Source organism: Micromesistius poutassou (genome assembly GCF_964030765.1).
Source record: "Micromesistius poutassou genome assembly, chromosome: 11".
NCBI classification, from domain to species: Eukaryota; Metazoa; Chordata; class Actinopteri; order Gadiformes; family Gadidae; genus Micromesistius; species Micromesistius poutassou.
Genome location: NC_140281.1, coordinates 13633197 through 13659700, shown reverse-complemented (window position 1 = coordinate 13659700; position 26504 = coordinate 13633197). Strand labels below are relative to the sequence as shown.

Sequence of the window (26504 nt, the reverse complement as noted above, 5' to 3'; positions counted from 1 at the left end):
AGGGCAAGCAGCTTCGGTATAATGTCTTATCTCCAAACATATTGCTGGCTTGTCTTGGACACTTTATCAGCTCTACACCATACCGCAAGCCGTAAGCTCATCCCTGCTAGTAGCTGAGCCGATGAGACGGGGTCACTCTCTCTGGCACTTTTTACATCACATTTGGAGAGATAAATAAAGAGTTTGTGTGTGTATGGGGGGGGGGGGGCGCTTATCCAGTTGGTGTAACTGACTTTATCACCCCTATTTGTCACACACGCAAGGTGCCTTGGTGTTTAGCTATGGATGTTTAGCAGAAGCGTGTGTTAGCGTGGGAGCGCTACACACCAACTCCAGTTCTCAGGAGCGACGATATGTGCTGTATCATGAGTCAGGAAGGGGGCATGACGGTGAACTGAGACATGATATGGGCTGCGGAGTTAGAGGCTGCTAAGCTAGTTGCTGCTGAGACAGGTGATACTATCCTTAGCACAGTCCCCGTAGTACTCTCAGAACATCAGGGAATGTGGAACATGTGGAAGGGGATCTTTCTGGGAACCTTTCCAGCCTTGGTGTACATCTCAGCAACCTAATACACACCACACATGGTTATTTACAGACACATCTTATGTAGACTAGACTTGGCCTAATTGGACACCGTTATTCAGCAATCAATGAGGACTTGCTACCTTGTTCCACTGAGACTTTCGAGTTTGCATGTTTTTCCCATGTCTGTTATGGTTAACATCACTTGATGTATGCGTGTCAGGGTACAACTAAGCATGTAAGGGTGCTTAACATGGTATAAAACATTACTTAGGACATATTAAGGTTAAATTGTGCATTAACAGACTGTAGTGTTAACAGGCTACTGTGTTTAAAAGACTCCAATGGCCAAAGAGCTGTGTGTTGTGTTTTTCAGATCTGCTTCCTGCTGTTTGCGGTCCTCTACATCGTGTCCTACTTCATCATAACCAGATACAAGAGGAAGAGCGGTGAGTTATTATTACCCTGTATTCTGCTGTAGTGGCTAGATGCTTTACTTAATTACCATAACCCCTACTAATCCTATCTTAGTAACTCTCACCCTAATAACCCTACATTTCAAACCCTAACCCTCATAACTCTGACCTACTTACCCCTTATAACCATAATTGCCTAATCCTTGTTACCCTAACTTTCAAACCCAAACCCTCATAACAGTTATACAGCATGTGAGGGTCTACTGTCTAACTTGTCCACACCCATACCTGTAATGTGGACAATCTGCCATTGTCCACATCAGTCATTGTTATTCTGAACAGAACACACCCTCAGCTGGAACCACCCCTGTGTGCTGTGACTGTCATCTCTAATATGGTCGTAGTGACAGAACCTGGCCCAACCACACTACCCTCTGCATCAGTAGAACAACAAGCAGTACTAACTTATTGCAATGGGCCCCTAGCTTCCTCAACAGTTTAGAAAAATAACAGGTTGTAATATACATCTCAACGATAAAGTGTATCTTCTTCATCTGTCTTCCACCCTGTTTGGATCTACACACTATCCAGGTGTTATCAAGTCAGCCCTTGATCTAGAACAGGAGTGGTGGAGTCTGCACTAGGTCTAGTAGTGCTGGTCTATCAGCTCTGGGTGTGTACTCGTGGTGTGTTGTTTACCTCCAAGTAGGCGGATGCTTGTTCAAACAAAACGGAACAAAATGAACCCTTTAAAGGATTAAACGTATGACACAGTTCAGTTTGCATGCTTTTGTCGAGCCAGAAGGTTGACACAACTGTTATTATGTTAAAAAAACAACATAATAACAGTTCCTCCATTACTGATTTTACATAGAAAACGCAGAATTTCATACACATCCAGCAAATTATACACATTCAATGGAGCTGCTATCATCCTAGTAGTAAGGCCACCGTGTCTGTCTCTTTATCTGTGTCTCCTCTCAAGATGTGTGTCTCAGAGTGTATAGGGTGTTATAACGTGGTTAACTCTTTATCTTTCTGTCTCCTCCTCAGATGACCACGAGGATGAGGATGCTGTCGTCAACAGAATCTCGTAAGTGAATCCACCATCAAGAGCTCTCCATAGCAGGGCTCACGGCTATACCTCTATATGCCTACAAAGTGATGTCATAGGCCGTGACACAATATGCTGCGATACGATTGGTTGATAGTAGATTTTTGAGATAATGCTGTCTCTGATTGAGGTCCTAGGAGGAGGAGGTTGTGAAGGAGCAGGAGGGTGATGAGGTGGTGGAAAATTAAGAAGAAGGAGGATAAGGTGGTGGAGGAGTAGGAGGGGACCCCGTCTCCTCCATCTACTCCTACCATCTACTGGCATCTACTCCAGTAGATGGTGTCACCTTGTACCATCTACTCATAGAAACCGTTATCTCTAAGCCGTACTATCAACCATTCATATCGCAGTCCATCACATTCACATGGCAGCCTATTGTCTTCAAGCCTATAAGGTCACTACCTGGGCCGATTGTCTGATGTACTAGTGTACCTTCAGCCTGGCTGGTTTATATATTATATATAATGTTTATATCTGGTGCCCCCTTCAGGTTGTAACTGTACCTTCACCCTGGCTTTATGTATTTATATATATAATATAATCTGGAATGAAAAAAAAAATGAAATGAAAAATAAATTTCTGGGGGAAGGCGGCAGAGCTGGGCCTGGATACCAAAAAGGGTTTTGGCTTATGCTTTGTTTCCTGTTTTGTGAATATATTCCCCCGAAGAGAAACTCATTGGCCCGAGTGGATAAAGCTTTACAAATCCTTTCTTACAGTTAACTCGTGCTGGCTGTTATCCAATTATGTGCTTACAGATCCCCATCCCCAGCAACGTGATATAATCTATAATGTAATGTATATCTGGCGCCCCCTGTAGGTCACACCTGCGGACCTTAACCCCGGCTCATAATACGTGTTGTATATCTGGTGCTACCTGCAGGTTGTTTCTGTGTACCTTCAACCCGGCTGTATAGAAGTGCATATTATGTATAAAGGGATGAATAACTGGTGCCCACTGTAGGTTGTAGCTGTGTACCTTCAGTCTGGCTGCATAAAACTATATAATATAACGTGATGTTTCTCTGGCGCCCCCTGTAGGTTGTACCTGTGTACCTTCACCCTGGCTGTGTCGGGGGGAGCTGTCCTGCTGCTCCCCTTCTCCATCATCAGCAGTGAGATCCTGCTCTCCTTCCCCAAGAACTACTACATACAGTGGCTCAATGGATCCCTTATACACGGTACAACTTTAAAACTATATATTATAATTCTTAAACGTTTGTCATGTACAAGCAAGTTTATATCAATCACTTCTGAAGCGCTCAATCCGTTCAGAACACAAAATTCTACGTGTTGCAGACATCTTGACAGAAAGTTATTCCTACATGACAAACGTTGATTTGTTGAACAAACGCATACCGACTTAAAGAGGATGACCCTAGCTGTCCGTAGAAGTGCAATATTGGTGAGTTTATCATCCAGGAACATTAGAAGTTCACTTATCCATATGTTAAAAAATTCAAGCAGCGATCAGTAACGTTAACATAAGTAGAGTCAACACAGCGATAAGGGCTGTTATTGCACAAATACACTCAAAACAACTATTGAATAAGAACAAGAGTATGTACTAGTCGAATTTCTTGGCTGGAAAGAGGTATGCTGATTGACCGAAGGAGAAATGGATGTGTGCAGTCAGTGGTCCTGACTGATCTGTAAAACCAAACAGAGCGTGAGGGCACGTGATCTGGTCTCCAGTCTCGCCAACTTGGGCTGTGGGTATTGTGTGCGTATTGTGGGCATAGTCCAATTAACAAGCAGTGACCTCCACCTGCCCTCAATTGCTCCCGTTTCCCAACACAACACATCCCCTTAGACTTGAATGAAACCGAAACAACACCGAAACACCAACATATGGTCTGTTGTTACAACATGGTAATACTACAGTAACTGCAATACTAAACAATACACTGTAGTATTACAATTATATAGTCCAACAGAAGTGGCTGTTTTGTTTTTGATAATGAACGATGTTAATAATGATCTGTTAATAATGAATAATGAATAATAATGATCTCTTTTGATAATGACGATTAACAGTTTTATTCTGGTAGGAACCTGGTCTGCCACACCGCACTGCTCCTTTTAGCCACCAGGGGGCATTAGAGACCAGATTTTAAAATGCTTTGATGCTGTTATTATACATCAGTATGTGTGTGTGTGTGTGTGTGTGTGTGTATCTATCTAACGTGTTTGCTGTTTCTGTAGGGCTATGGAACCTGGTGTCTCTCTTCTCCAACCTGTGTCTGTTTGTTCTCATGCCCTTCGCCTACTTCTTCCTGGAGTCCGAGGGCTTCGCTGGCTCTAAGAAGGTACACACACACACACACACACACACACACACACACACACACACACACACACAGCGTGATATGACACATTTCACTGTAAAATCAGGACATTATACTTAATTATTATTAAATGTATTACTATTCATAAGAGTAGAGGACCAGGAGAAATCCAAATGCTAAACTTGGAAAACCTTTACATTCATATTATTATTGGTTGAATGCTATGTCCCACCCACAGAGACATGTGGGTGGGACAGATGTTTCTTTGGTTGTTGCAGTTAGTCTGCTAAAACCTTATTTTATAGAGTTCTCGTATGTTAACATTAGCAGTGTTTATCTGTCTTTAACGTAAGTATTCAGTATATTTAGTGGAATATTCCAGAATTCCCCACCTGAGTGCTATTTGACCTCTGACCTGGCCCCGTAATGGTATCCCGTAAAAGGTGTGTTTGCTGTAACGTTCTGTGCGTCGCCTCTACATCCTAGGGGCTGGTATTCTTGCGTACAGACAGACACCCTTAAATAATATTACCGAAGATAAGAGAAGATAAGGTGTTGCTTAATGCCATAGGGCACGGGCTGCCGTCTCTGCCAGAGAGGTGAAGTGCAGGAAATATACATTTCTTCTATAGTACCTAATACATAAAAAAAAAAGTTGATATATGGCATGGAATGTTACATTTTGAGTACAGGCTGAATGTGATAAGTGATTGTTTTATGGATCTTTGTTAGTTTTCTACTTAAAATGTCTTGAATATTTAGAAAAGTGCAATATACATAATATGTATGTTTATTATTACTATATAAATTATCAGGACATCATTAGTTTGTGGACCTGAACAGGGTTTCGGATAGATTGTTCTTGATTGAACTAAGCAGTGTTTCGGTTTATCACTGATGCATCATCTGCACTGAGGCTAGCTGATGCTGTTCTTGGTGGAGGGGAGCCTTGTCTTGGAGGATTCCTAACATGAGAGACCTGAACGAGGATCATATCAAGATATTTCTCCTGGGGGAAGAGATCTCTTGGTGGATATGGAGGCCAGGGGAGCAGGTGCTGACTGTCTGCCCTCTCCTTGACTCGCGTCTCTGGCTGTTAGCACCCCACCACCCCGCTCATTAACCATGAAAGAGCTCATCTGGGGTCCCCCCTCCCCACGTTCCAGCCAGGAGCTCAACGCCTCGTCCCCCTGATTTAAGACCTGAGACCCCCACACACACACCCCCCCTCCCCCTCCCCCCAAAATAAAACTTCAAAAGCGCGGGCTAATAATCGAGTTGTAAGGCTCAGCAAACTTCCTAGTTTAATTGATGACCCCCAGAAAGGAGGGTGGGGTGGGGTGTTCCCAGCACCCATAAAGCTGCTGCGACGTGACGCTACAATAGTGCCTTGCTTCTAATACACCTCTATCCTGTCTCACAGTTTGAATCCTCTCTGCTTTATGTCCATCCTGACAAACGCACATAAAGAGCCAGAGATTAGCCCCTACTGTAGTTTACTGCCCTCTCTCTCTCTCTCTCTCTCGCTCTCTTGCTGTCGCTCTCTGTGTCCCGGGCCGCTAATTTGTTGTGGTTGGGTTTCTTCAATAGAGGGCAGGCCCCGATCAGCTCGATCGCCCCTCTCACCAGCAGCTCTCTGGTCCTCTGCTGATCGTCCATAAACCCAGGAAGACCTGGTCTGTGTTGTGCTGCACCTACGCACTACGTGTGTGTGTGAGTGTTGCTCAGTATATGTGTGGGCAAGTGAGCAAGTGGGCAAGAGTTTGTGTGTGGTTACTTATGTGTGCCTCCACCCAGATTGACAGTACTCCAGTCCCGTGTGTGTGTGTGTGTGTGTGTGTGTGTGTGTGTGTGTGTGTGTGTGTGTGTGTGTGTGTGTGTGTGTGTGTGTGTGTGTGTGTGTGTGTGTGTGTGTGTGTGTGTGTGTGTGCACGAGCGAGAGAGCCACAGTGTTCCAGTCCCAGGAGGGTGTGTGTGTGTGTGTGCGACAGTGTTCCAGTGCTAGGAAGGTGGCAGGCCGTTGGCAGCACTGATTAAAAGGTTATCATGTGATCGGATTCCCAATCGGCCAATGGCAGCGGGGCGTCATGTGGTTTTATGTGGTATTTTATCATGCTGCAGTCGGGTCGCGACCGCGGAAATGAAGTGAGTGATGAATCGAAGCCGTTTCATGTGGCCGTGTTTACGTTTGACGATGCACTAAAAAACGCCATCGGAATCGCGATGGAAATGTGGAGATGTTGTTTTTCTGGGGCGAGGGCTGGTCGGGGGCTCTGTCCTGTGACTGATTCATAGGTTAACAAATTGTCCAAATTGTGGATGAATGTCAGTGACTTACGGCCTGCGCGGCAGACCTTATGATGGAGCTTTTATTTGCTGGCATAAAACGTCTCGTCTCGTCTCGTAGCGCGGCGGCGGCTGTGCTAGCGGCGCAGGAGCCTTGCTAAGCTAGCCCGTGGCTCTTTAAATGTCTGCTGGTCGGGTTCCAGGAAGCCCTTTGGCAGCAGGACGGCAGCCGCACCGCGATACTCGTCTGACGGCCGTTTAATACAGCCGCCCTGGTGTTAGCGTTGGGTCATGTACTCTCGGCCGACGCTCTGTCTCTATAATGGAGCGCTGTGCATTGTGGAAGGTGTAATTCACTGCCTGGTGTTGAGCTTAAGTGTCAGGTATAGTGCCTTATTAACAGGCCCAGCACAGCCTTGCATCTATTTTCTAGCTATTATGGTGTGGCCCAGCCACCCAGACTGATGAGCCGTAATGCTAATAGCATGGTAATGATTAGCTTCAATGATAGCATCATGCTATGGAACTGTTTTATAAATTCTTCACTGCTGAATGTTGGGTGGTTGGCTAGCTGAAGAAGCTACACGGCGCTATTTAGTTTCTCCAGATAGACGTGGTTCAAGTCTGCTAGCCTACAAGCCTCGAGCGGCGCAGCACTGCCGGTCGCGAAGGACGGTTGGAATGACTGTGACCTCCGACCCCGCAAGCAGGCCAACCGGTCTCATGTGGACTGAAAAAAAGAGTCCCCATCAATCTAGCTCTAAGTCCCGCTGAAGGCTGCGCTAGCCCTGCAAGCGCGGCGCGTCCCGCGTTACTAAGATACTGCTCTTTGTTGCTCCTCCACAATAGGAGCGGGATATTTATTTCAGATGAGCCCGCGCACGCAGGCCTGTTTCCCAGGCTGGGCTGTTTACACACCTTCCCAGAGGTCAGCTGGGCTCTAAAGCTGCTGTGGCCGTATCCATGGCAACATATTAGCTGGAGCTGGGAATTTAGGGAGAAAAAGTGAGTTGTTGAGGATATAGACACCACCACCACCATCCCAACCCCCCCTCACCCCCCTCTCCTTCCATCGTTGCCTGCATTATTCAGAATGACGTGATCATCTTTAGAAGACGGCTCTATTCCAGTCCCAGTTCTGCTGTGCTTTTAATTTGAAAGCATGCGTTTTTTCCGCACACGGTTCTGTGTGTGATGCACATCGACCACAGGAGACGAAGGAGCTGTGGTGTGACTTTTCATCAGACAACATGCTTCTCTTCCTCTCCTCCTCCTCTCTCCTCCTGATGAAGGCCAGGTGACAGGGGAGCAGTCTTATGTTTTATCAGCCAACACCTCGTCAGCCTCCTTCTGATGAAGCCGCTGGAGCAGCAAATAAAGATGCTTATTAATAGAGCTCTTATTATTAGGGCTCTTGTTATAAGGGCTATTAGTACGAAGACTCTTATTATAAGAAGTCGTGTTATTACAAGATTCAAGATGGTTTATTGTCAAATGCACAACAATTACAGCGGCTGTCGCTGGCTATAAAATTCTTGAGTCTCAGGCTCCTTCAACAGTGCAATATAATCGACTGTTATGAAGCTTCTTATTGTTAGAACTGGTATTATTAGGAATCGTTATTGGGACTCATATGATTAGGCCTCTTATTATGAAGACTCTTATTATTAAAACTCTTTATTACTAGAAGACTTGTTATTATGAATCTTATTATTAGAGCTTTTACTACTAATAATGTTATTATTAGGAATTTTATTCCTAGGACACTTATTATTAGAAATTGTATTATTACGATTTTTGTTATGAAGTTGTTAGAACTATTAGAGCTCTTATAACCATTATTCAGACTCTTACTATAAAGACTTATTGTGAAGACTACTTAAAATTACTCCTTATTAAGACTCTTATTAGAATAGTTAGTTAGGTTTTAACAGCTTGTTATTATTATGAGTATTAGAGCTCTTTAGAAGTCTGCTAGGTGTTGTATTAGTAGATTCTGGACGCTCCCTGCTCTGCGTCTGCTGTCACCACCATGGCTTCCTCTTGAACCCTGAGCTAATAAGACCCCCGCATCTGGCACCTCACACACACACACACACACACACACTAAAACACGCACACACAAACGAAATCACACACAAACACACACACTAAAACACACACACACACACACACACACACACACACACACACACACACACACACACACACACACACACACACACACACACAGAAGTAGGATGAGCCTCTGAGCAGTCCGGGCTGTGACCTGCTGACCTTTTGGGGATGGATGGAGAGAGTGGCTACTGTTCTCTCTGTACCTTGTTCCACCTCTCTTAACTCTACATTTTATGTACTATTTTGTCATTTATTAGACGCTTTTATCCAAAGGGACACACAGTAAATTCAGATACTTGTCATTAAGTAGCAGTTTGGGGTTACAGACTAGCAGACTGCTAGACTGGACATTGGGCATCGACCATTGACTTGACTATCCAGCTGTGTTCGGAAGTGTATGTTTCCGTTGTAGTGCTTTGATAGCTGCAGATAGCTAGATTTTGAGCCACAGATAGCTTGCCTACTAGCTACAGATAGCTAGGGTACTTGCAGCAGATAGCTAGGGTATTAGCTGCATATCGCTAGTGTAGCTGCAGATAGCTAGCTTGGCTGCAGATGGCTAGCAAACTTGCTCCAGATAGCTAGCATACTAGCTGCAGACAGCTAGGATAGCTGCAGATTGTTAGCGTACCTGCAGATAGCCCTACGCACCAGGTCTCAGATCAGCAGAGTGGTGAATATTTCAGCGCGGCTATATTTAACGCTAGTTCCACATTTAGACGGGCAGAAATAGATTGTTTCAGCACTCCTGACAGCTTGAGGTCTCTCTCTATTTTCACATCTGGGAAACAGATCTTTTCAAGACCAATGATGTTGTTTCTTCTTGATTTTGCTATTTTTGAAGTATTTCTATATAAATATAGTTACGCTGAACGATCAGGAGCCTGACAGCAGGGAAGAGGTTAGGGTTGGGTGAAGACCTGCTTGGGGGATGGAGGTGTTAGGTGGAGTGGTGGCCATAGGGGATGGTAGTCAGGGTGATGTGGGGGATGATCATAGTGATGTTGCAGTTTCAGAGAGCGGGACTGATGGTGAACAGGGTGGTGGTGATATAACGATGGGTGTGTGTTGTAGATGAGGGTGGTAGTGAAGGTACTGTTGATGGTCGAGGTGATGGTGGGGATGGTAGTAAGGGCGTTTCTATGAATATCTTTACCGTACCGACAGCAATGTATTGTTTCTCTTTCTTCTGATAAATGTACTTCTTGTAAGTCACTTTGGATAAAATGGTGATGGTATGGAGGGTGGAGATGATAGTGGTGAGGGTGGAGAGGCTGGGGGTGATGGTATGGAGGTTGGAGATGATAGTGGTGAGGGTGGAGAGGCTGGGGGTGATGGTATGGAGGGTGGAGATGAGGGTGGATATGCTGGAGGTGATAGTATGGAGGGTGGAGATGATAGTAGCGAGGGTGACAGCCTATGCCTTTGCCCTAAATGATGTGAATGGTTAATGGGGTTCCTCTTATAAAAGATTGAGAGCTCTGGTCTTCGGGGAATCCACCTCCAGCCTGGCTGGGGCTCTAGCTTAAGGGGGACAGGCCCGCTGGGATGCCCCGCACTCTGCCTGAGGTCCTGCCTGAGAGAGAGAGAGAGAGAGAGAGAGAGAGAGAGAGAGAGAGAGAGAGAGAGAGAGAGAGAGAGAGAGAGAGAGAGAGAGAGAGAGAGAGAGAGAGAGAGAGAGAGAGAGAGAGAGAGAGAGAGAGAGAGAGAGAGAGAGAGAGAGAGAGAGAGACTACTAGGGTTAGTCAGTGCACTGGGGTTAGTCAATGTACTGGGTCTCACACCAACAGGATCCAGGTCATATATAGGACACCTCTCTGTTTTAATCCTAACAAGTTAGCCTAAGCCGCTCGTAGAGTAGCTACGAGCGGCTTTAGACAGCCTTCTATTCATCCAGCTTACTTCAATTCTTGTGATTTTCTGACGGACAGCTCTTTCACGTTAAGACGCTTCTTGAAGCAGTTCATCAAGTGTGCACCAGGTGGCGCTGCAGACCCTGGCCACAGGGCCCTTGAGCGCTCACTGCAGAATGCTGGTAGCAGCAGGGTGTTACTACTTTGTCATCTCCAGTCTATAGAGGGCTGTAGGTTGTGTAGGGAAGACCCCTTTTAGAGATGCGACATGCTGCACTAGAAATGAAATGGTTCTGCTTCACAGACCTACCCTTTACTGGACAGATGGGTGGACAGATGGATGGGTGGATAGGGAGATAGATGGATAGAAGGGAGGCTTCTATAGATGTACATATCCAAAATGAAATATAATGTTGAATGGACTGGTTAAGACTGAAGGACTGGTTTTGAGTACTGGTTTAGAGGACTGGTTCTGACTAGTGGAATGTTCCAGAGCACTAGTTTAAAGGACTGGGTTTAGAGGACTGGTTCAGAGACTAGAGGACTGGTTTAGAGGACTGGTTCAGAGACTAGAGGACTGGTTTAGAGGACTGGTTCAGAGACTAGAGGACTGGTTTAGAGTACTGGTTCAGACTATAGGACTGGTTTAGAGGACTGGTTTAGAGGACTGGTTCAGACTAGAGGACTGGTTTAGAGTACTGGTTCAGACTATAGGACTGGTTTAGAGGACTGGTTTAGAGGACTGGTTCAGAGGACTGGTTCAGACTAGAGGACTGGTTTAGAGGACTGATTAAGACTAGAGGACTGGTTTAGAGGACTGGTTCAGACTAGAGGACTGGTTTAGAGGACTGATTAAGACTAGAGGACTGGTTTAGAGGACTGGTTCAGACTAGAGGACTGGTTTAGAGGACTGGTTTAGAGGACTGGTTCAGAGGACTGGTTCAGACTAGAGGACTGGTTTAGAGGACTGGTTTAGAGGACTGGTTTAGAGGACTGGTTCAGACTAGAGGACTGGTTTAGAGGACTGGTTCAGACTAGAGGACTGGTTTAGAGGACTGGTTCAGACTAGAGGACTGGTTTAGAGGACTGGTTTAGAGGACTGGTTTAGAGGACTGGTTCAGACTAGAGGACTGGTTTAGAGGACTGGTTCAGACTAGAGGACTGGTTTAGAGGACTGGTTCAGACTAGAGGACTTGTTTAGACGAGAGAGAGAGAGTGGTTGAGATGACGGTTGATGATGGTTTAGGCTAAAGGGCTGGTTAAGAGGCCTGGTTCAGAGGACTGGTTTTAAGGACTGGTTTAATGGACTCATTGTTATTACAGGTATGCACCCAGCCCTGACGAGGTGATTTGGCTAACTAATGCCATTTCCATCCAATAAAAATTCTTGTATTAAAATAGGGGAGGGCTTCAAAGAGACTCCATTTATGTATCTGTTGGCACAAACTAAACAGCAGCCACATAGCCGCTTAGCCATTACGCTAGCTGCTAACAAATTGCTCATGTGAACCTAATTTAAACAGTGCAACGCTAGCACAGAGCCGTGCTAGCTTGCGTCGGGTCACCTCCCCGACATGTGTACGAGAACGCTATCCATCTCAGCCTGACAGCTGTGTGTGTGTGTGTGTGTGTGTGTGTGTGTGTGTGTGTGTGTGTGTGTGTGTGTGTGTGTGTGTGTGTGTGTGTGTGTGTGTGTGTGTGTGTGTGTGTGTGTGTGTGTGTGTGTGTGTGTGTGTGTGTGTGAGAGAAAGAGAAAGAGACTGCGGGTGTGTGTGTGTGTGGACAGGTAGAGGAGCACTTTATTAACCACTCAGTGCTCGGTGACCCGGAACATCCAAATTACCCCCACCCCAGTGGTGGGTGGTGGTGAGGGGGGTGGTGTTAAGAGAGCTGCTAACCAGGGCCAGGTGGAGCTCTGCTCTCCATCCCAGACAGTAGCTGGCTGGGCCGCCCCCACAACCCCGTCACTGCCTCCACACCACCACCACCTCCCGTCCACAAGATCCCCACCGCCAATTCCATCTCCTCTACCCCCACTACCTTTACACCACCTCTTCCCCATTACCACCACCACCACCTCCACACCACAACCACCACCACCGCCTCCACACCACAACCACCATCCCACCACCATCTCTCCTCCACCACTTTTCCATCAATTACCTTGTTCCAGTCCTCTTTGTTTGACTTATTTAACAGCGTATGTATCTATAAACACTGTTTACAAGTTAACAAGTCCAAATTTAGAGAGAAATTTACCAAGTGAACTTCCTCCGATGACAACCTGTCCATACCGACAGACAACTAATCATATCACATGTTTTTAATAACATGTCATGTAAAGCCTGCTCCACGCTAACACACATCTATCTATATGTGTGTGTGTGTGTGTCCTGCAGGGCCTCAGAGCGCGTGTGTTGGAGACCTTTGTGATGCTGTTCCTGCTGGCGCTGCTGATCCTGGGGATTGTGTGGGTGGCGTCGGCGCTCATCGACCATGACACAGCTAGCATGGAATCCCTCTACGGTCAGTCTGCTGGACACCATGTTGCGAACAGGAAAGAGTCCCACTACGGTCAGTGTGCTGGGCGCCATGTTGTTAACAGCATGGAGGCTTTCTACGGTCAGTCCGTGGAAGCCATGTTGTTAATAGCATATAGTCTCTCTACGGTCACTCTGCTGGATGCCATGTTGTTAACAGCTAGAGTCTCCACGGTCACTCTGCTGGACGCCATGTTGTTAACAGCTAGAGGCTCCACGGTCACTCTGCTGGATGCCATGTTGTTAACAGCTAGAGGCTCCACGGTCACTCTGCTGGACGCCATGTTGTTAACAGCTAGAGGCTCCACGGTCACTCTGCTGGACGCCATGTTGTTAACAGCTAGAGGCTCCACGGTCACTCTGCTGGACGCCATGTTGTTAACAGCTAGAGGCTCCACGGTCACTCTGCTGGACGCCATGTTGTTAACAGCTAGAGGCTCCACGGTCACTCTGCTGGACGCCATGTTGTTAACAGCTAGAGGCTCCACAGTAGGGCTGTGCAATTAATGAAATTTTGATTGCAATTTTGATTTTTGGTAGAAATGTTAGAAAACGTTCAAAAAATATATATTTATTAGAGGTTTTATAGAAACCGCAGAACAGCCGGATACATATTTGTACATTATTTTCAAATTGAACATTTCTATTTAAACATTTTGTGTATTTTTTTAGTTTCAGTCACAAAGTTTTTTATTGGAGAGAAATTATGAATAAATGAATAATTTTTTCAAACTCAAAATAAATGTTTGAACAATCGTGATTTCAATATTGACCAAAATATTAGTGTTAATGAGTTTTTCCATAATCAAACAGCCCTACTCTACGGTCAGTCTGCCATGTTGTTCATAGCATATAGTCTCTTTATGCTCAGTCTGCTGGGCACCATGTTGTTAACGTTATAGAGTCTCTACGGTCAGTCTGCTGGGCACCATGTTGTTAACGTTATAGAGTCTCTATGGTCAGTCTGCTGGGCACCATGTTGTTAACGTTATAGAGTCTCTATGGTCAGTCTGCTGGGCACCATGTTGTTAACGTTATAGAGTCTCTACGGTCAGTCTGCTGGGCACCATGTTGTTAACGTTATAGAGTCTCTATGGTCAGTCTGCTGGGCACCATGTTGTTAACGTTATAGAGTCTCTATGGTCAGTCTGCTGGGCACCATGTTGTTAACGATATGACCACGGGTCTCTCTATGGTCAGTAGAGCTGAACTGTGCATGTGTCTTTTTTTGTTATATTTGTTTGTATCTGTCCGGTGTTGGCCGACTGTAGAAGTTTTAAATGTAAATAGGATTGAGTGCATGTCGTGTCTCCTGATATTGATGGTTGCTTCTACATGACGTTTTGTTGTAACCCCTAGACCTGTGGGACTTCTACCTGCCCTACCTCTACTCCTGTATCTCTCTGCTTGGAGGCCTTCTGCTGCTCAGTGAGTTATGGATGCTCTATGACGTGTGACCTTTAACCTGGATACCATAGCATGTAGCTTACAAAACAACCTTTAACCTGAAATGTAAAGCATGTAGACTTTTTACAATAAATAAACAATGTAGTAATACTAAAAATAGTAATGCAACTAGCTAAACATGTAGCCAAGGTGTTGACTCTAGTGTGTATAGATACAACTACAGTGTTGTTTTCTTCTAGTGTGTGTAGATACAACTACAGTGTTGGTGTCTTCTAGTGTGTGTAGATACAACTACAGTGTTGTTTTCTTCTAGTGTGTGTAGATACAACTACAGTGTTGGTGTCTTCTAGTGTGTGTAGATACAACTACAGTGTAATTCAGTTGTGTCTTCTAGTGTGTGTAGATACAACTACAGTGTCATTTGGTTGTGTCTTCTAGTGTGTGTAGATACAACTACAGTGTAATTCGGTTGTGTCTTCTAGTGTGTGTAGATACAACTACAGTGTAATGTGGATGCGTCTTCTAGTGTGTGTAAATACAACTACAGTGTAATTCGGTTGTGTCTTCTAGTGTGTGTAAATACCACTACAGTGTAATGTGGATGCGTCTTCTAGTGTGTGTAGATACAACTACAGTGTAATGTGGCTGTGTCTTCTAGTGTGTACACCAGTGGGTCTATCCAGGATGTTCACAGTCATGGGCCAGTTGTTGGTCAAACCCACGGTAAGTCTCTCTCCCTGTCTGTCTGTGGTTTAAATCTTCAGACATCCCATCAAACTTGACGAAACTGTGACTCTTTTAGTTGAAATCATCAAACGCAACATCAAACGTGCAGTTTGTTTCGTGATGATTCAACTGTTACTTTCCTAACGTTTGATGCTGATGATTTAAAACGACAGACTGTGAGTTTCCCTCCACTATTAACACAGAGAACTACAAATACATCAGCAACTCATCCTCCCATCTGCCACCTCTCCGGCCCCACCTGCGCCATAATAACCCCCCCACCCCCTTGCCTCTCAGATCCTGGAGGACCTAGACGAACAGATTTACTGCATCCACTTACAGGAGGAAGCTCTTCGCAGGAGACTAAACGGTACGTCTGGAGTAGACCAGCACACACCTTATAGAGGAGAGAGAGAGAGGGGTGGCCTGGAAGCAATTAGTATCTACATATCACACACACACACACCTATGTGCACATATGCACACACACACACACACACACACGCACACAGGAACATGCCACACACATGCATATGCACACACACACTTGCCACTGTGCCTACCTCTGTCTGTCCTGCTCTGGTTACTCTAAATGACAAGCCATATATTACCTCACAGACGTTTTTAAGACGGCTGTCACTGTCGCTAGCGGCAACAGGTAGCGAACGTGTTTGATCTCATTAAGACAGCGTGATTCATACAAGGGAAGAGCTCAGTTCACCGTAGCTTAGCGCCGGAGCTGCTATCCCTGCAGTAAAGTGACTTCAGCTCAGCACGGTAGTGCTTATGACTTGATAACAGGGACTACTTGACAACAGCCTAGCCTACATCAGCCGAACATCTGCCGAGGTTACAGTGTTTTTTGTTTTCGTTCCACAATCCCTCCATGTTGCTAAATTCCTCCTTTGGCGGAGAACAATGTGACAGAGCAGGAAGTATTAGGCCGGGGTCCAGCAGGTACTTTAGCGCTAAGTGAAGCACGCAGCCCAGTGTGGAGCGTAGAGACGACGGTAGGAGGCTCCTTTCAACCCAGGAGGTACGGGAGATGTGGGCCTGATAGCTGGTGTTTTCAGACGCTACGTCGGCTTCCTCCATAGACGCCCATCTGAGCGTAGGGTTCTTTAGCGCGGCGCTAGCTTTGAAAGCTGCCGCCGAATAACTGTAATCCCGTCCTTATCGTATCGTTTGATGTTTACAAGTCACTGGGAGGTGAAGCCCAACAGCAACAGTTTGAGCGTCTCCAGCTGGACTCCTTTGGCTTAGGGACGGGAAGATTCGATTGGTCTAGAGTGTCAGATGGAGATGCTGATTGGTTCATAGGGAGATGATGATTGGTCTAGAGGGTCAGATGGAGATACTGAGTGGTCTAGAGTCTAGACCCATCAGCATCTCCCTCTAGACCAATCAGAATCTCTATCTGACCCCCTAGACTCAAGAGGGTCAGATGGTGATTGCTGAGGGGGGGTTAGGGAGAGATGATGATTGGTTCAGAGGGTCAGACAGAGATTCCAATTGGTGTGATAATAAACCAACCAAAATGTATGTAAGCAATGTACACAATGTACACCCATATCGTGTGTGTGTGTGTGTGTGTGTGTGTGTGTGTGTGTGTGTGTGTGTGTGTGTGTGTGTGTGTGTGTGTGTGTGTGTGTGTGTGTGTGTGTGTGTGTGTGTGTGTGTGTGTGTGTGTGTGTGTGTTTACCCAGCCTGTAGAGCTGTGTATTGGAGTGTTTGCGGTAGCTTTCAGGTCGGTGTGTGTGTGTTGACTTTCCGGGGGGTACGGAGGGGCACGTAGCACAACCACCGTGCGCTTAACACATACATAGCACTGGCCGCATTCACATTAGCATTCTGCAGTGCTCCTGTCAGTCCTCTCCCTCCCCTTTCTCTCTCTTACCCCCTCCCTCGCCCCCTCCACCCAACCCTCTCCCCCTCCCTCAACCCCCCCTCTCCCCTGCTTCATCCCTCCCTCCCTGTCCACCCCATCCTACCTTCATCCCTCCATTTCTCTCTCTATCTCCCCCCTCCCTTCCCTCTCCCCTCCACCCCTCCCCCTCGACCCCCCTCCCTCTGTCCTCTCCCCTTCCCACCCTCACTCCCCTTCCCGCCCTCACTCCCCTCCCTCCCTCCCTCTGCAGTAAGATGACCTTGTCAGCCCCAGCTTGCTGTTTAGCAAAATTGCGGATGACGTAATTGTTTGGTTGTTGGTGAAGGTTGGAGAGGATGCATTGAGGTGGTGGGCAAACAGTAGCTCCCTGCCATAGACAGATAGTTAGCCATGTTAGCTTTGTGCAGTGATAGCCATTTAGCGATGTTAGCCATGTCAGCCCTGTAGTGGTGTAAGCCCTGTAGCGTTTTGAGCCACCTAGCGATGTAAGCTGTAGAGCGGGATAGCCCTATAGTGGTGTTAGCCACCTAGCCATGTTAGCTGTGTGGAGGGGAAACTCAAAAGCGGTGTTAGCCACCGAAAGGTTCTGGTTTCGGTCACCAATCTGCAACCTGTACTCATACTGGAGCAAGATTCCCCATTACCCCTACCCACTCCTTAATGACATGGATCTGTATTGAATGCAAGTCTAGGGAAAGTTAGCTTTGGAAGCAGTAGAGCAGCTAGCTCGCAGCTCAGCTGATCTGAAGGGAAGCAGAGGAGCTGTCAGAAACATTTCCTGTTGTGTTGTGTTTTCTCTCAGGCACAAACTTCCCCAACACAGGTACTTGTGAGGGCACAGACAAAGCTCTCTCTCTCTCTCTCTCTCTCGCTCTCGCTCTTGCTCTCTCTCGCTCTCTTTCTCTTTCCCTCTCAGCCAGACAGGGCGTGGTATTTTAATGGTGGGGAGTGTGGAAGTTTGATCAAAGTGATTGGTCCTCGTATGCTGGGAGATGAAAGATGGTATTTTTATTGCACGCCAGTAACAGTGTAACACTGAACTAATTGGAGCAGATCTGCCAATCACCCCCGGGGACGCAGATAGATATACACGGTGACCGGGCCCCCGGGGGCCCATACGCGGGGAGGGAAACAGTCAAACAGATGAATTAGCCCCTAAATGAGACGGCCTGTGGTTTTCCTGGAGAATCCCCGCGCCGCAGACCAGTCGTGGCATGCACTAGACAAGAGATTAGCGCTCCTTATTAAGATGACACGGCTCTGTCCTGGATTACCTGCTGGAGAATGTCAGGAGCTCCCATACACACAGCAGCAGAGACCCGGGTCACGACCAGCTCCCCACACACGTCATGAGGGGAGAGCGGCCATGGTTGGACAGGTGTTTCTTCCTTTCTTCTGGTGGACAGTGTCTGCCTGTCTCTCTGTATTCCGCTGTCGCTGTCTGTCTTAGTCTGTAGTCGTCTATCTGTCTTTCAGAGTGATTCTTTGGCTGTCTGTCTGTCTGTCTGTCGGTAGCTGTAGTTGTCTGCCTGTCGGTAGCTGTAGTTGTCTGCCTGTCGGTAGTTGTAACTGTCTGTCAGCCAGGAGATTAAGAAGTGGTGCTTGAGCAGATCAAGTGTTAAGAAAACAACCTCTGATGGGACGGAGACTAGAACATAGTTCTGAGTCTCATGATGATGATGATGGTGTGTGTGTGTGTGTGTGTGTGTGTGTGTGTGTGTGTGTGTGTGTGTGTGTGTGTGTGTGTGTGTGTGTGTGTGTGTGTGTGTGTGTGTGTGTGTGTGTGTGTGTGTGTGTGTGTGTGCGTGCGTGCGTGCGTGCGTGCGTGCGTGCGTGCGTGCGTGTGTGCGTGTGCGCGCGTGCGCGTGCATGTATGTGTGTGTGTGCCCGTGCGTGTGCAGGATGCTCCTCCCATTTGTCGTCCTGCAGCGGCTCGGAGCCCCTCCTCCACAAGGAGCTGGCCAGCATCCGGACCCATCGGACCAAGCTGGGTGAGTGGACTCAAGGACCTTGACTGGACCACCAGAACTTTGCCAACTACTTTTTAGCTATTGCTGACGGGCAGCTGCCCCTGCCCCCCTCCCCCCTCCACCCCCAAGCTTAATTCCTTCATTGACCGGACCCAATGCTGGCTGATAATGATTCTCTTTCATCCATTTTAGGATATTATAAACATGGCAGAGGGCCTTTTGGGGCGCAGACTGGGGTGGGCGGGTGGGGGGGCTGGGCGGGGTACAAAGGCACTTAGGAGATTGGACAAGATGCCAGTGTTATATTGTGGCCGGTCTTTTAGTGATGTCATTAATTTAGCTGGGGTGGCTATGAAGTGCACTTGGCAAACTTCTGGGTAGAAGGGAGGAGAGGGGGAGTGTAGGTGTAGGTGGGGGAGGAGGGGGGGGGGTATAGGTGGGGGAGGAGAAGGGCGTGTAGGTGGGGGGGGGTCAGAATGAGGAAATAAAGAGGGAGGTCGCCGGGCATGGAGTGGTCTGGGAGGAGGTGGTAACAAACCTCTGCCCGCAACCTCCATAACACAACGCATTATTAAAACACACTCAGGGAAATAGACCTGATAATAATATCATCATAATAATAACAATAAGGAGAGGCTTCAAGAGTTTTTTATTTGTGATTTATAAATCACCAGGTCCGGTGTGCCAGGAAAGATTTGACGGTTGTGTTCACCACAGTATGTTCCTGCTGCACCTGCTGAGCTGTAAACAGCCGTATCAGATGTCCTCATCAGTGGTTAGAGTTTCCACTAGCGTGCTTCTGTCTTTAATTAAAGAGCAACAGGGTAATTTATGGAGCTGTTGATGAGGAGATGCTAACACTGACTAGCCCCGGGCGCTAGGTCTCACCACCACCAAGCTTTGATCAGTATTATTACCTAACCAGACTATAAAAGCTTGTTCAAGATGATGGAAGATATTTGGATTATTATCAGCACGCTCTTCAATCAACCTGTGACTCTAGGTCCTCTCTCTGGTCACATGGCAAGGCTCATATATGATCTTTATCTCTATCTCTATCTCCATATCAATCTCCATATCAATCTCGCTCTGTCTCTCTCTCGCCCTCTCTGCTCTCTCATGTCTATCTCTCTCAACTCTCACTCAATCTCTCTCCTCTCCTCCCTTCCCTATCACCATCCCTCTCTGTCTTCATCTCACTCTATCTCTCTTGCTCTCCATCTCTCCATCTCAGAGAGGAGGAAGAAGGCATCTGCCTGGGAGAAGAACCTCCTCTACCCCATAGTGATGCTGGTTCTTCTAACAGGAACTGTAAGTACCTGTTCCTGTCTGGTTCTCCTCAGCTTTTGTGAAAACAAGCAAAATCGAACAACTGCATGCTTAAATCAGTGATCAAGCTAAAGCTATAGTGTGCCATGGGTCTATGTTGAAGCTAAATGTGAAAGCTGCATGCAAAAGATGCCTGTTATAGCTGCTGACTATATGCTGAAGCTGCTTGCTAAAGCTGCTATGATGCAAGCTAAAGCTGCTAGGCTAAAAGCTAAAGTTGCTATGCTCCATGCTGAAACTGTCCCTATTGCTGCATGTTGAAACGTACCTGCTGCATGCTAGAGATACCACCCTGCATGCTAAAGCTGCTATATTGAGTGCTAAAGATGCTAAGCTGCATGCTACAGATGCTACGCTGTATACTATTGCCAGGCTAAGAGCTGTTTAAGTGTTTAACACACATAACCTCACTCTCTATGGTAATCATCTAGCTGTCTTGTGCACATGTGTACGTGCACGTGTGTCCAACAGCCAGGGCACCGTTACCATGGTTACTATTGTAGTGGAGCGAGACGGTGTGTATTAAAGTAGTGGTGGTGATGTTGTGTACTATATACTGTACTACAGATGTGTATGATTAAATCAGATGTGTATGATTTAATGTAGTACTATAATGTTGTTTTAATGTAGTGGTATAATTATTATATTCCTATGAAAAAAAGGAATACAATGTAGTACTTCAATGTAATAGTATAATGAAGGACTATAATTGAGTACTGTAATGTAGAACTAAAATAAAGGAATATAATGTGGTACTATAATGTATTTCTGTAATGTAGTACACTAATGTAGTAATGCTCTCCACTCCAGACCATCTCTGTTCTGATGGTGGCGCTGAACATCCTCTACCTGCTGGTCGATGAGACTGCCATGCCCAAAGGCTCAACGGTAACCACACACACACACACACACACACACACACACACACACACACACACACACACACACACACACACACACACACACACACACACACACACACACACACACACACAATCTAGTGATAGGAGTGGTGTTCTCACAGAGACTTGAATCAGATTCCAGACACGCTAAGGTGCATTGTGGGAATAAAGGTCCAGATGTTAATCAGTCTGTTGCATTCAGAAGCTCATTGAAAGTCATTTCACACCATGTACAGATTAAACGCGCACGCCCACTTGCACACAGCAGGCCAGGTGAGTGTGTGAGGGACAACACAACACATTATGCATCAGAACACAACTCGGCACACCACACAAGACACACCATACATTATACACTATCACCTGCACTACGCGCACAACATACTACACGCTACACAGCACACTACATCAGAACGACGCAACACTACGATACACCTACCACAACACTGCACACCTCTGCAAAATACACCACAACACACCACCCCACACACAGCGGGCAACACAGAACACCTTATCTCATCGTCACACTGGGGACAGCGGCGTACACGTGTGTCTGTGTGTATGGGCGTGTGCGTGTGTGTGGGCGTGTGTTGTGTGTGTTGTGGTTGCATTCTTGTGTGAGCGGGGGCACCGCTGTATCATGTTTCTCAGTGTGATGCGTTTGGTGGCGGTGGGGGGGGGGGGGCCCCCCCCCCCCCCGCCCCCCTTCCCTGACTGCGGGAGGAGAAGGGATATTTTCTTTGGGCGCTGCAGAAATCCCCCAGATTCCTGCTGTCATGGCCGACATGTGCATCATCGCTGGGGCGTCATGTCCGCCGCGGCTCCGCGGTCTGGGCTGCGACCACGCACTGACGTCAGCATCAGGCTCACAGTCAATACCGCTGTCGGGTTCACCCGGGCAATGCCTCATCTATATTACTGTAGGATGCACCTGATCAATTCCTACAGCTAAATATACATAAACACATCCAAACATCCCCAGGCCATGGTGTGAAACACATGCGCATCCGCACACAAACCGTACACACTTTCTCTCGCACACACACACACACACACATACACACACACACCAATAATTACCCTGGTGTGTTAAACTCTGTGTACTCTGTAGGAAGGGAGGAGGAGGAGGAGAGAGAGGGGGGGCTGATATTCAGACTGTGGGAAAGTCAAATGAGGTGGGGGGGTACAATGGAACTGCTCTGTCAGTGTTTGTCCCTCTGTAAGACGCATCTCTCTCTCTCTCTTTATCTCTGTCTCTCTTTCTCCCACTCTCTCTCTCTCTCTCTCTCTCTCTCTCTCTCTCTCTCTCTCTCTCTCTCTCTCTCTCTCTCTCTCTCTCTCTCTCTCTCTCTCTCTCTCTCTCTCTCCCCAAGTCTGTTTCTATCTATCTCTCAGTATCCCTCTCTCCCTCTGTCCTGCTGTTTTGCTCTCTCTTTCTCTCTCTCTCCCCCTGTCTCTCCCGCTCTATCCCTCTGTGTCTCTCTTCCTTGCTCTCTGTCTCTCACACACACACTCAGCATCCCATCATGGCCTCAGCATCAAACTGACACTCACCCCCGATGTGTGTGGTTGTGCGTGTGTGGCAGTGCGCGCGCTTGTGTACACTGCATGAATGTGTAAGTATCACCAGATGCATTGTGGGTGTTTCAGTGTTTGAGTGATTGAATGCGCCTCAGACATGAAAGCCCTGTAGTACCATATAGATCGGTCCAAATGGTTTAAGCGGCGTTGTGTGGAACATTCAGGGTGTTGATAATGGTATAGCCATTCTAAACAGTGGCGCTGCCAAACCCCGGCGCAACGCGTATTGATCCTTTCTAAGGCAGATGCCCGGTCTGAGCTCATGTGTGTTTAGTTGTTTTCATGTTATTGGCAGGCCGTCTGCGCCTCCTTCAACGTGTTTTTGTTTGAACACCTGTTCACATATTGTATGATCGACAGTGATTTGAAAGAAGCCTCTTTCATCTCCTCCCATTCATTACCCAGCCAAGTTGATTCTGTCTGTCTCAAGTGGGGAAATTCTTGGTGCTCGTAGGATCTCTCTGTAATTGCATGTGAATAGCAGCAAACAGCCAGCACGCCCTGCAGTGCTGCTGCCGCCTCTGCCTGGTCACTGAGGACGGCTGTTCATCCGGGGTTGCATAAAGGATAATGTGTTTCTATCAGGATAATGTTGATACAAGGATAATGTGTTTCTATCAGGATAACTGTTTTATAAGGATGTGTTTCTACAATGATAATGTGTTTCTAAAATTGTCATGTTTCTTTAAGATGAATGTGTTTCTACGGAGATAATGTTGATATTTGTTTTATAAGGGTAATGTCTTTTCATGCAGATGACACATGTTTTGATGTTTTAATGTCTTTCTACAATCCTAATATGTTTCGATGTGGTTCTATGCACGTGCTATGTTATTTTGTGCTTTCAGAAGTATAGTGTGTTTTAATGCATCTGATTCTATACGGAACGTTGTCTAATGTGTTTATACAATGTGTTGCAATGTTAGATATGATGTAAAACTATGTTGTATAGTTTAATATTGGTTTAACAATTAGTTTAACAATCTGTGTGTGTGTGTGTGTGTGTGTGTGTGTGTGTGTGTGTGTGTGTGTGTGTGTGTGTGTGTGTGTGTGTGTGTGTGTGTGTGTGTGTGTGTGTGTGTGTGTGTGTGTGTGTGTGTGTGTGTGTGTGTGTGTGTTTGGCAGGACCGGGGGATCGGAAACACCTCCTCACTGTCCACGTTTGGCGTCGCTCAGGCTGCCCTGGAGATCCTGCTCATGTTGTATCCTTACACACACACACACACACACACACACACACACACACACACACACACACACACACACACACACACACACACACACACACACACACACACACATCCTTACCTGCCACTTCTGAGGGCTGGACGGCCAGCAGTGACCTTCTCTGTCAAAGCATGTTCACCCAGGTCAAAGGACATAGGTCACGCACACTCACTGCTGAAGAGGAGCAGAGGGGTCACACTTGGAGAGAGAGAGAGAGAGAGAGATGAAGAGAGAGAGGGATGGCGAGATGGATAGATGAAGAGAGGGAAATGGAGAGATGAGAGAGAGAGAGAAATAGATGTGATAGGAGAGAAGAGTGAGATAAAGGAAGGGAGGAACAGAGAGACAGAGCTAGAGAGGGATAGTCGGAGCCAGACAGACGGATGCGGCGGGTACAATGAATCAGGATGAGTGAATGAATGTGTTGCCGCTCCTTGATTGGCCGATCAGCTACTTGCTGGTGTCCTCCGTGGTGGGCTTCTACAGTTTGAGGGGCTTCCAGATTCTGACCCCCCGGCAGCACGACACTACTATGACAACGGTGAGTACCCCACTGCCATGACAACGATGAGGACCCCACTGCCATGACAACGATGAGTACCCCACTCCAGCCCGGTCCTCAGGGCTCAACTATTTGTTTGTTGATTGCGTAAACATGGACCCTTTCTCCCACATCAGAGACCTGCGGGTGGGGGGCAGGTGGGGTCAGGGGTGGGGAGGATGTGGGGTCTGCTCACCCTTTCAGGTGGTAATGAGGGTGGGGGTGCAGGGAGGGGGAGGAGGGGGCTGACGCCTCGGTGAAAGGACTTAGCAGCACAATGGACACAACCTGCTAATGAGCAACTTCGCAAGTGCTAATGGTCCAATATGCTGCTGCCTATTTACCCTCAAGAGGCGTGTCTGTGTGAGTGTGTGTTTCCATGTAACCGTGTGATTGATGTGCATTCCACCTGCCTGGTTGACCTGTCCTCCCTCTGGTCCTCAGATCATCGGTTGCTGCGTGTCCATTCTGGTACTGAGTTCAGCTCTGCCAGTGATGTCCAGAACGTTGGGTGAGTCCAGACAGGCTGTATGTTTACGTCCATTTATTGCACCATTCCAATGAAATAAGTAAAACCATTGAATGCATACATCCAGCTAGCATCTGTGAGGCAAGCTGGCTCCTCAGCTTGCCTCATTGACCCTCCTCCCAAAAAAAGCCTCCAAGCTAGGGCCCCAACTAGCTTCCCAGCTTACCCCTTGCTAGTCTTCCAGCTAGGCCTCCAGCTAGCCTCCCAGCTAGGCCCCCAGCTAGCCTCCCAGCTAGGCCCCCAGCTAGCCTCCCAGATAGGCCCCCAGCTAGCCTCCCAGATAGGCCCCCAGCTAGCCTCCCAGCTAGGCCCCCAGCTAGCTTCCCAGCTTACCCCTTGCTAGTCTTCCAGCTAGGCCTCCAGCTAGCCTCCCAGCTAGGCCCCCAGCTAGCCTCCCAGCTAGGCCCCCAGCTAGCCTCCCAGATAGGCCCCAAGCTAGCTTCCCAGATAGCCTCCCAGCAGGCATCCAGCTAGCCTAATAGCCTATCAGCCTCCCAACTAGCCTCCCAGCTAGCCCCCCAGCTAGCCTTACTGCTAGCCCTTGGAGCGTACATTCCTAGCAGGTTCCCAGAGAGATGGTAAAGGGTACAGCGGACAGGACGACACCAACACAATGGCTCCAATAAACATGCAGACACAGCTGTTCAAATATCCAGTGCATGCCTATGTGCTCTTGCGAGTATCCAGTTTTGTGTGTGCGTGCTGTGATTGTAGTGTGTGTGTGTGAGTATTCTGTGTGTGTGTGTGTGTTATGCATACAGTGGGTTAGTAACGTTAGTGGAGAGGGATGTGAGGTAATGATTCACCTCGGTCCTCCGACGCAGACGTCCTCTTGTCTCCGTCTGACATTTCAAATGCCAAGCAACTTTGTTTCTCCATTTTCGATTGAATCGTCTCCGATTACCAGAGCTCCGAAGGGGGCTGAGGGCCGGGGATGGTAATGAATGCAGACGGAGCAGCGTGTCGGAGGGTATTGACCGGCTCTTCCCTCATTCCCTCCTCTGCAATTCTGTTAAAGGCCCCGGCTCTCTGTAAATACATCTCTCCAGACAAACGGTCGATGGGCTAATCTAATGCAGAGCTTAGGCTGTGAAGACGTCTCTGAGGGGAACACATGATGTCAGAAGCACACCGCTCCACTGGCCACCTTTTACATCGACATGCTGACCCTTCACATAGTCTGGATATGGCTCATTCATAGTTTAGATGGGTATGCTGCACTAATGAGGCTCAGACCTATGGATGGATCATGTTGAAACACATT

General features: G+C 47.3%; 1 protein-coding gene across 2 annotated transcripts in view; it reads left to right on the top strand.

Annotated features, from left to right (window-relative positions):
- Positions 1 to 26504, top strand: part of lmbr1 (limb development membrane protein 1) — a 33602-nt gene that overhangs the window by 1277 nt on the left and 5821 nt on the right. Inside the window, exons 2-15 of one of the 2 annotated variants that reach the window (XM_084475357.1) lie at positions 902 to 974; positions 1995 to 2034; positions 3097 to 3236; positions 4261 to 4364; positions 13000 to 13126; positions 14500 to 14568; positions 15206 to 15270; positions 15571 to 15643; positions 19063 to 19152; positions 20366 to 20442; positions 21271 to 21348; positions 24069 to 24145; positions 24621 to 24711; positions 25156 to 25222. In XM_084475357.1, the coding sequence (XP_084331483.1) occupies positions 902 to 974; positions 1995 to 2034; positions 3097 to 3236; positions 4261 to 4364; positions 13000 to 13126; positions 14500 to 14568; positions 15206 to 15270; positions 15571 to 15643; positions 19063 to 19152; positions 20366 to 20442; positions 21271 to 21348; positions 24069 to 24145; positions 24621 to 24711; positions 25156 to 25222 (1171 nt within the window). Of the gene's footprint in view, positions 1 to 901; positions 975 to 1994; positions 2035 to 3096; positions 3237 to 4260; positions 4365 to 12999; positions 13175 to 14499; positions 14569 to 15205; positions 15271 to 15570; positions 15644 to 19062; positions 19153 to 20365; positions 20443 to 21270; positions 21349 to 24068; positions 24146 to 24620; positions 24712 to 25155; positions 25223 to 26504 lie in introns of both variants that reach the window. The other variant, XM_084475356.1, reaches the window with a different exon arrangement.